The sequence below is a fragment of the Mugil cephalus genome, chromosome 18, assembly GCF_022458985.1.
Source record: "Mugil cephalus isolate CIBA_MC_2020 chromosome 18, CIBA_Mcephalus_1.1, whole genome shotgun sequence".
Lineage (NCBI taxonomy): Eukaryota > Metazoa > Chordata > Actinopteri > Mugiliformes > Mugilidae > Mugil > Mugil cephalus.
In genome coordinates, this window is record NC_061787.1 from 11,031,852 (window position 1) to 11,041,924 (window position 10,073).

At 38.7% G+C, this 10,073-nt stretch overlaps 1 protein-coding gene across 1 annotated transcript; it reads left to right on the forward strand.

The window, feature by feature from the left end:
- Positions 1-1,514: 1,514 nt before the first annotated feature.
- On the forward strand, positions 1,515-6,062 carry LOC124995757 (TNFAIP3-interacting protein 1-like). The gene is made up of 10 exons (XM_047568410.1): positions 1,515-1,568; positions 2,974-3,092; positions 3,172-3,250; positions 3,467-3,541; positions 3,627-3,692; positions 3,784-3,897; positions 3,980-4,108; positions 4,276-4,344; positions 5,142-5,267; positions 5,363-6,062. Exons 1-10 carry the CDS (start codon positions 1,566-1,568, stop codon positions 5,462-5,464), a joined length of 882 nt encoding a protein of 293 aa, XP_047424366.1. The 5' UTR covers positions 1,515-1,565; the 3' UTR covers positions 5,465-6,062.
- The last annotated feature ends 4,011 nt before the right edge of the window (positions 6,063-10,073 follow it).

Here is a 10,073-nt window from a genome sequence, read left to right on the forward strand (position 1 = left end):
GGTTGCTAACAAGAAACAAATCTGGGTGAAACAGAATATCCCACAATAGCCTACTGAAACCTCCCCAACATCTGCTTAATATAAAACAAGTGGAAGCTCCAACTTCAACCAAAAAATCCAAGCACAAGAAATTAAATTAGTGACCTTGTCATGAAAAAAAAGTGTCACCGGGGGTTTATCACATTTCTGTTTTGGGAAGTTGTCTCCAACAGAAGGATGATGATTTAACCAAAATGAGAAAATAAGAAAAAAGGTGATGCAGGTTTCCATGACAAATGATAAATGAGTAGCCAGGGTCGAGTCCCCTGCTGAGTGTCAGTTACTGGAGGAGGAGCAGTGGCGTATTTTCCCCTTCCCTTCTTCCCTGAAACAAGCCCGCTCTGAGTCAACACCTTTGAGAACACACTGCAGATTGTGTAAGATGATAAGCCTGCGTGATGTGTGATTTTCCCATAACCCGCAGCCCATAATTTAAACATTTTTTGGACAGTTTAATTTCGATATTAGTGATCTCCACGAGGTCGCCCGGCTGCAGTTAAATCATCCAGGAAGTCAATGGCGCTCAGTTCGCTGACAAGTTGACACACATCCTATAGCTGCGGACGGCCCACTGTAACAAGTGACGGCTTATTGCATAGGGACTCGTTTCATTGTTTTTCATTATGATTATTCTTGCCATTCATATCGCACAATTTTGTAGGTTCTGCTGATGAATACAACATTTATTAAGTAACTTTCAGTGACTACTATTACATATTTCAAGATGACGCAGGATAAAAAAAGACACAGAGTTAAAAATATAGATTATATGTCATTAAGCAATATTTAATTCCTGTCAAATGACATACATATTCAGGAAGTTGTACACTTTAAGTACTTTAAGTAATCGTTTCAATTTTTAAAATATTTTTATAGATTTATTTTTTCCCTTTGTCCTTTATTTCAAACCAGTTTTTATTTATTTATTTTTAAATATTTATTTGTGTTCTATTTCTCCATTTTAAAACTTTTTTTAATTTTATTTTTTATATATATTTATTTGTATGCATTTATTATTTTTTATTTTATTCAAAGATTTTTTTTTTTTTGGGGGGGGGGGCTTTTTAAGATGCTTATGATTTTTTTTATGTACTGAATTTTTATTTATTTATTTATTTTATCAATAACTACAGATGCAATACGAGTTTCCCTACTAAATGTTTATATAAAGTCAATTAAATGATTAAACTGGGAAACAGGGAACAAACATAAAAGAGAACAATAACATTCGAGTGCATCGTGTAATTTCTTGCAGCGTGGCGGCAGGTTTCTTTCTCTTAGTCATCCATTCATACCATAAACTCATGGCTCAGTTACCGCCAGAGGTGTTGATCAACCGCTCGTACTTTCCTTTCCTTCAGCCCCCGAGACAGAGGGAACCCCGGCCGCTGATTGGTCGGTTCTGGTTTTACTACGTCAAGAGGGGGGGGTCCTTCGTATAAAACGAACGTGCGCAGCGAATCAACTGCGTCAAATCAAAGCTCCGGTGGCACCTGCGCAGTCGAAGGACGAGGCACAGTCGCAGCATGGTGAGTTTGTTTTCGGTCACTTAAAAGTTATTTAACAGTGCGTGGCACGCACATGGCGAAGACAAAAAAAATAAAAAATAAAAAATACACAACTAGTTTGATAGAATTTTGAAATGATAAGTATAAAGATATAAACCTAGAACGTGCCGCTTGAGAAGGTAGGTTAATCACGTGACTGCGTGGGGCTCGTTCACATTTCTGTGGGTTTGAATCAGCTGCCGCTTTATTCCATTTCCAGAAAACTTTACATCAGCGCATCTCCATTATGTAATCAGCTATGCATATTATTATTATAATTAGTATTTTCATTATTAATCATAATAAAAGTAGTAATAGTAATAATAATGGTAATAACAATAATAATTATAACAATAATGAATCACTAAATTAAACTTTTTTTTCAGGTTGACCAAGTGTATATTTTTGCTTAATCAATAATCAAATTGACATTGAGACACAATTTCTATTTTATTGATTGTTCAAGTCATATTTCATCACTATATTGTGAACCCTGTTTATATTTCTGTTGTTTCATGCCTTTATTTGTGGGTTACATTGGAGAAACTATATAAAATCATAAATGATGCTAGTCTCCAGAAATGTCTTTGATGAAAAATTAATAGAGAATTTTAAGTCTAGTTGCACGGACTGTTAGATTAACTAAGCATAGATCCTGGAAACAGCTAACCTGCCTCTGGTCCATTGTTTTTTTGGTTACACTTAAAAATAAAATCCATTAAATGAGTTGAAAATGAATTCATTGTTCCCCACTAAGGACAAAACTGTCTGGGCCAGTATATATATAAAATATGCCATCCCTACACGAAAACCGAATGGGTTTTTGACAAATTATTTGTATATTATAAATATAAAAATATATATCTTTAATGATTAATGCACATACAATTGTCTAACAAATATAAATATATATATAGACACAGATAGTTTCTTAGCACACATGGTAGAAATGGTTATTTTATAAGTCTTATTCATTTTTATGATTGTTTTGGGTTTGTATAAGATGTTTACGTTGGTAAAAAGGTTGTTCATTTTGGTGTCAGTCTCTGGTTCACTTGTGACCAAGTTTCAGGTGAAACATAACTTGCACTGAACAAAACGTAAACATTTTAAAAACAGGGTGGTGAGAAGAAGCTCATGTGGATGAAGTGGGATATCCCGCAATGGGCGTCTGAAACCTCCCCGCCGTCTGCTAAATTTAAAAGAAGTGGAAGCTCCCACTTCAGCAAAAAAAATCCAAACACAAGACCAAAAATTTGAGATTCGATTAGAAAAGGTGTCCCGGATCCGTTTTGTTTTTATTAGAGTTGTAAACTGACTAAGATCAGGTTAAAAAAAAAAGTCTGTTTTATTATTCTGACATGTGTCCTTCTCTGTGTGTTGACAGTCCCTGCATTTAAACTCAATGGGCAGTCCGCAAGTGGAGAGGGCACAGTCCAGCAAACCAGTCCACACAGACGACAAACCAGCCCACAGACTATATCCATGTCTGCCAAACATAGACAGGTGAGTCACGTCAAACCATGCGCACCATACGCTACTAGAAGTGATCGAATCGGATCTCATGCAAATCCTTGGTTTCCAGGTATGAGGTTTGCCTGCCGGTTCGCTCGGTCAAAGGTCGACTTAATCCAACTGCAGAGTTTCCTCCCCAGCTCGAAGAGGTAAATTTAACGTTCTCACGCTGTCTGATTCCCACACCACAAAGAAATGTTCTTACTGGAAACGCATGCAAAGCAAAACTTCCAGAAATGTGTAAAAGGAAGTCGGTGGATGCAGACGTGTTGCACAATCTGCCCCTTAGAGTCACATTTCAGTGTTTGGCTGCTAATGGATATTCTTCATGCCTCATTTGAGTACTTCCTCTTTTTGTTTTTTAGTCAGAAGGGTCTTTTTCCATCAGTGATAGCAAGATGATGGAACAGATGCTCATCTTAAAGGAGCAGAGAAAAGAGGTGAGCACACGCACAACACAACATTATGTATATTCATCCCGAAACACTATTATTACTTATACTGTGCGGTTTCTGTTTCACTCAGCTTCTTTCTATTAATGAGAAATGGGCAAGAGAGTACCGAACCATGGTGCAGTACTACAAAGAAAAGGTAAGACGCTCTAAAAGTCTAAATCTTTTTATTGTTCAGCTCTCGCCCGTTTAATCATTTTAACGTTGTCTGAATTGCATCCTTTCCCCAGCTGAGGTTTTCAAAAGAAGTACAGCAGTGCGATCACAGCACGGAGGAGACGTGTGAGAAAGAAGTCACATTAAATAGAAAAGTTAAGACGGTCAAATATAAAGAAAACACGCAGGTAAATGTCGTTCTCGATGAAATTTGGTTTCGGTTATTTGATATCCAAGCGTGACCGGTTTCCTTTTTTTTGGTTCCCACAGGAGAAGTCAGGAGAAGTCAGCAGTGAGTTACTCAAAGCAGAGAAGGAAGTGAGAGAGCTGCGAGTGCAGAACAACACCCTGACCCTCAGGGGGCAGCATCAGCACGAGGAGATCCGACGGCTGAACAAGGTGAGGCTTCACGGAGCGCCTGAAAAGATTGTCAGTCGTCCAGATCTTTAAAAAACAAAGCTGATGTGTCAGTGTCAGATTGTTTGACACTTGTTTGTCTTTTCTTAAAAACGCTTTCCCTCATACAAGTCTGGAACTAAAGAAGTATCTTCTGTATGTTTGTTCAGGCCTTAGTTGAGGCACTTCAACCTTCCCAGTCCCACTCTGAAAAACTACAGGATATCTGGAAACATCAGGTAAGCTTTGACATATTCTTTATTTAACTAGGTCGGGCAGCAATACCAACACCAACCACTAGATGGCTGCAATTTTTCAGTTCGGAACTGTTGGATGTCAAAATAAATAATCATCAGATTCATTTCATCTCGTTTCATTGTAGGTGCAGGAAATCCGCAAAAAAAAAAGATATTACATTAACATTTGGCACAACTCCCTTTTTAAATTACGTTTATTTTAAACAAACCACATTCGCGCTTTTCCTCTTTGACATGTTCGTGGCTAGTTCGCGTCCTCTGTGCTCCTGCTTTGGACAGAAATGTCTTGAGTGGTAACTGACTGGCTGGTTGTTGCATTGGTTGAGGGAAAACGCAATTGGGCAAAAGCCTCCTCGGAAGTATTGCAGCATCTGCAGCCTTAGCATCAGAGTTTATGAGAGAACGTTTCACATGATCACAAGTAACACTCGTATTTTTCCCCCCCAAAAATATCCCACATAAATAAAAAACAGATGGGAACTGCTAGCCAGGATCTGTCCTAAGAAATAAAAGCGGCACAATATGGTTTTATGTGTAACCAGTGGAGGTTAGCAGTCCTGAAGCTATGCTAGCCATGCTAGTTGTCTCTCTGCGTTTCCAGTCGTTATGCTAAGCTAAGCTAATTCACATTTGACAAGAGGATCTAATCGATCTCCTCTGCTATGTCTAGGCAAATGTCTCGTATACAAGTTGCATCTGGACTTGAAACACAAATCCAGAACATATTTGAAGACAGATTTCCATGTTTTTCCTAACATCGCGTTTCCTTTTCCATCCAGGCTGAAGTCTATAAGGAAGACTTTCTGAAAGAGCGCAGGGACAGGGAGAAGCTCAAGGAGAAGTATCTGGAACTAGAGAAGAAGTTTAGAAAGGTTCACTTCGAGCTGCATGTCCTCAAAACTCAGGTACCATTTTTTTTTTTCAGTTTAAGTGCTTCTAACGTATAAAATCAACAAGTGATGTGTCAAGACTTTAATATATACTGCATCTGTTATTCCAGGCGACTCCGGGGTCGGGGCTTCAGTGTGCCTGCACTAGTCGAACCAAATGTCCGGATCACGTTCATTTGCAAAGGCGTTGCACTCCGGATAGCAAGCAGTGACCTCATCCTGGAGTATGACGACCAGGTTAAAGTTCATCATGAGGAGGATTTGCTGGTTTATAAGACTGATCAACCTCGAGGATCTCCGTCAGCTTTTCATCGTATTCTTGACGAGGCCTCTCCACCTGCCTGACCTTTTTGGAGGAAGAGAACACAAAAGCACAGTAGTGTAAACTTCCCAAGAGGAGAGAAGGAGCAAAGACTGGAACGAAATAAAAATTTGCCTCTTAAGAGGCATCCCCAGACACTATTGACAAGTTTCATATGGAAAATGGAGCTGAGTCTTGCGTCCATCAGAGGGGAGTGCTGAAACTTATAGACGTGAACATGTACAACCACAATCTACGAACAAGAGAAGAAGCAACATTTTTCTGACTCTTTATACACTATATTACCTCAGTGGCTGTAGCCACTTTCATTACTGGAAGATCCAGTTTCTCTGCTTGATTTTATGGAGGTCACCATATAAAAGTTGTAGTAGAAGTATATATGTATTTGCACAGTATATTTATGTATGTTTAACGTGCAATGAATGAAATGGAATGTATTTTTTTCAGTTTCTTGCTAATTTATCATGAAAATAAACTACTAAACTACATTGGTTTACGTGAGAACTGATCATAATGTCCCTCTACATCCACTGATCATCTTCCAGCACCTGCAGAAGATGATCATACAAAGATATCCAATCTCAGCTCAATTTAAAGGCATAAATAGATACCAGCTACCAGCTCATAAGCTAGTATGTCCCCTCTAAAAGGCTTCACATGTCCATAAAAGTGTCATCATTTCCTTTAATTCGACCCTCACTAAACATGTCTTCTTTTTAACCACTAAGTTACAGTGGGAGGTTTCTCACTCATCCAATTAAATAATATACATTTTCCGGCCAAAACTAAGAGTTTATTGAGTAATGTCAATCTATTCGCATTTATAACTCTATTCAAAGGTGACTGCCCCAATAGAAACTGGCCCAGATCTTTACATATCCTGTGTTTAAACATTGCTGTCACTTCCTTAGATACACATGACCAGAATTTTGCCATCCCTGGACAGCTCCAGAAGCAATGTATATACTGTATGTCCCACTTAAAGGTGTGTTTTAACAGCTCAGAGTTTATCTGAGGGAAGATCCATCCAACTCAAAATGTCTTGTTGTCACTGTTGTCACAGTCTTACTCATAGATTTATACGTGTTTACTATGTAAATAAGTCCACTATGAAGAAGCCGGCTCTGGTTAATATGAATCTTGTCCATACGGTAATTTATTGGTGCAATGGTGCCGCTACACTCAAGATCCGTGAAACAAAGCCCAAAATAATAATTGAATGCGAGTTTGCATCAAAGCGTAAAAGATTATGTTCTTGTAAACCCACTAAAGTCTGGCTATCGGACGCAAGTAAAATAGCAGCTTCATTGAAAAAAATCTGAGAATGGTGATAAATCTAAGACCAATACTGACCTCTCGTGGTGGCCCTTAGGAAGAGCAACTGTTATTATGCATAAATCCTCCGTTGTTTAAAACCAGTGTTAAATAGTTTTCAAGCAGCTGCACGTACACATTCACACCAAAGTTTAATTTCAGATAGCACGGGAGTAGCAGAATACTGAGATGGCATTTGGATTCACTCTTGTCCTTTACCCATGTGATGTAAAAAAAAAATCTTACTTTGTTTTGTCAGGAAATAATAAAAACAAGTGAGACATGCAGACCTAATAAAACTGCATAAATCATTCCTCTAAATATTTTATTTGTGCAAAATCGAAGCAGAAACATGTAACAAATCTGCATAAATATGTATTCTATTGTGTCTAGCGTGCTGAAATAATATTAAAATGTCCTCGGGTTGATCAAAGTACTTCTGTTTTATTTTTGTGTGTACTGATTGGGGAAAGATGTTTTGGTCTTTGGTATTTGATGCCATTTATTCACTTATAAGTCACAGCTCGTTGTTACCCTATTTTCCATTTTCCTGTATGACTGTGGATAAACCTAGCGGATCTGTACATGTTAAAAAAAAAAGAAAAAAAAGTGCACATTAAATGCCCATCCCATGCCAAAAATATGATATGACCAGACTACCATCTAAGTAAAATTTGAGCATGCTGATATTAGCAAGTTGGGGAATATTTGCTTTGCCCGGCATAACTGAGCTAACGGGAATACCATCGGTTTTGCAATTGCACAAAGTGAAACTTAAACTTCTGGGTTCTGATGTGTGTTTTTCAGACATATGAAACCCTTGTTCATATTTGTAACAACAAAAATCCCAAAGTTAGGCCTGACTCAGTGTGTGGTTCACTCCACATGTCTCATTACCCCGTGAAACAGCTGGCGATCAAACCATCTGGTGCGTCATCGAGTCGATCGCTATTTCTATCCAGTTTTCGAGTTCTCATTGTTTATTCGGTTTGTTTTAGCGACCTTTGGTGAACGCGAGCTCCCGTAAGGGCCGGATTTACACGGCCTGAGTAGTTTTTCTGTAGGTCTAAGGCCGTGAAAGTTTCAACTTATGATAAACGCTGCAGTGGTCGATGGGTCCTCTTAAATTAAACTTGCAGAAGCTTCAAAGTAATCTATCTATCTATCTATCTATCTATCTATCTATCTATCTATCTATCTATCTATCTATCTATCTATCTATCTATCTATCTATCTATCACAGAAAGACTCAACACTTCACTAAATCCTGTGACAATGGTGCATGAATCTATTTAAATCAACAATTAAGATTTTCTTTAATAACACAATGCACAATGAGAGAAATCTGACAGTCTTTGGTGATTCAGGGTAAGGTTGTGTTTCGAATACACCTGATGAGCTTGACCTGAACGCTGGCTGTGAACAGGTCATAGATGAGGACATATCGAAAGTTTGACACCAATGACATGATCGGCTGACTGAGATGGAAACTCCACAGCTGTGAATGAGTGAGGTTTAAAGATAGCGTTGCTGACTGTGCATACGCTGATGATGGCACGAGAGGAAACACTGGTTCTTGTGACACCTGCTTTGGATTCTCATAACATCACACATCCCTTTAGTTCGCTCCACCGGTAAGTGCACGGGCTCAATGAGGCAAACGTTCAAAGAGGAAGATCTGTGCCCTCACGTTCTGTTTCCCTTCCTGTATGGTCAATGCGGGCTATTCCTGCCTCTCCATTTCCTCCCCGGCTTTCCCGTGCTGTCAAAATCACTCACTCTCATCCTTCGATCTGTATGCCGCCTGGTCCTCTTCTGTAAATTGCTTTCAGGCTGTCTACTGTGCAGTCCTCCATCTCTTCCTGTTCGTCCTAGGAGTCTTCATCAGAGGTCTCCTCCTGCCACCAGGGTCTAAGGCACTAGACGTCCTGTCCTATCTTCTTTGGTTACCTATGTGTCTTTTAGTCACCTTACTTGGTTAGAGCATGGCCGTGTGTTAGATCCTCGTGGTTTGTCTTTAGCAAAAACATTGATAAGAGAAGCTTAGAGACCATGTGGAGACAGGGCTGTATGGTCATTGTATTTTCCTTTCAGAAAAGGACATTAAAAAAAAAAAAAAAAAAAAAAAAAGTGGTTATTTGACTATCATTTTAAAATTCAGAAACAACAAACTTTAAAACCGTTCTATTTTCATTTTCTGTTTCTAAAAATAAAAAATGAAATCGTTAGAAAACGGAAACAAAAAAGCGCTTGTTTTTTCCGCATTGTGTGACCGGAAGTTGTCGTTTTCAAAGTAAGAGCACGTACGAGGACGATGCTGTGTAACAGAAGTCAATGGACGTGGATCAGCACGTTATTTTTCGAAACAATAATAAATTTTGTCTCGGTGAAGACGACGTGACTGCAGAAAAAACTAAAAAATAAGTACATGTAATCAAGGAATAGTTAGCTTCTAGCTAACATATGCGTGCAGAGATTACTGTAGATGACAGGCCTTGTTTTACCTTCAGAGTAAGGTTCCAATGACATTTTAGCGAGGAAATTACAGATTGTGGTCATATATTTGCTCTTGCCATGAACACAGTACCGTCCTCATTATGTGCTCTTACTTTGAAAACGGCAACTTCCGGTTGCAAAATGTGGCGCTTTTTTTGTTTCTGCCTTCCAACGATTTTATTTTTCATTTTTAGAAACAGAAAAGGAAAATACACCGTGGTTTGTTCATCATTTTTCGACTCTGATAAAGAAAAATGCCTTGGATTTTAAAATTCTAAAACAAAAATCAAAAAACTTCTGAACGGAAAATCCAACAACCAAAACATACACACACCCTGTATCCATGGCTTTTTTTTGCCTTGAACAAGCACCAGACCACCAAACTGAAGTCTGGGTCTGAGTTCCATGAAGGCTGAGTGTTGGAGTATAACTATACTACATTTTTAGCTTACTCATGTTTTTGGTATTTTTGTGGCTCATTTTAACTTTTCCCAGGACTCAGCCGGCTGGATTGCAGCAAACCGCAATGTCTCCGCAGGTGGACAGGCAAAGGCGATGGCTGAATAGATCTCGTAATATCCTGCACCAAAACAAACACACAGAAGCAGTTTCTCAGCTGCATTCCTGGTCACGAAAAATTCATTGTTTAGCACATTGCCTTGGAGACGTTTGGTTTGTACTGCGATTAT

Coding starts and splice junctions, on each gene's coding strand:
- LOC124995757 (XM_047568410.1), top strand. Junction 4,345..5,141: donor AGGATATCTGGAAACATCAG/GTAAGCTTTGAC, acceptor TTTTCCATCCAG/GCTGAAGTCTATAAGGAAGA. Junction 5,268..5,362: donor TGCATGTCCTCAAAACTCAG/GTACCATTTTTT, acceptor CTGTTATTCCAG/GCGACTCCGGGGTCGGGGCT.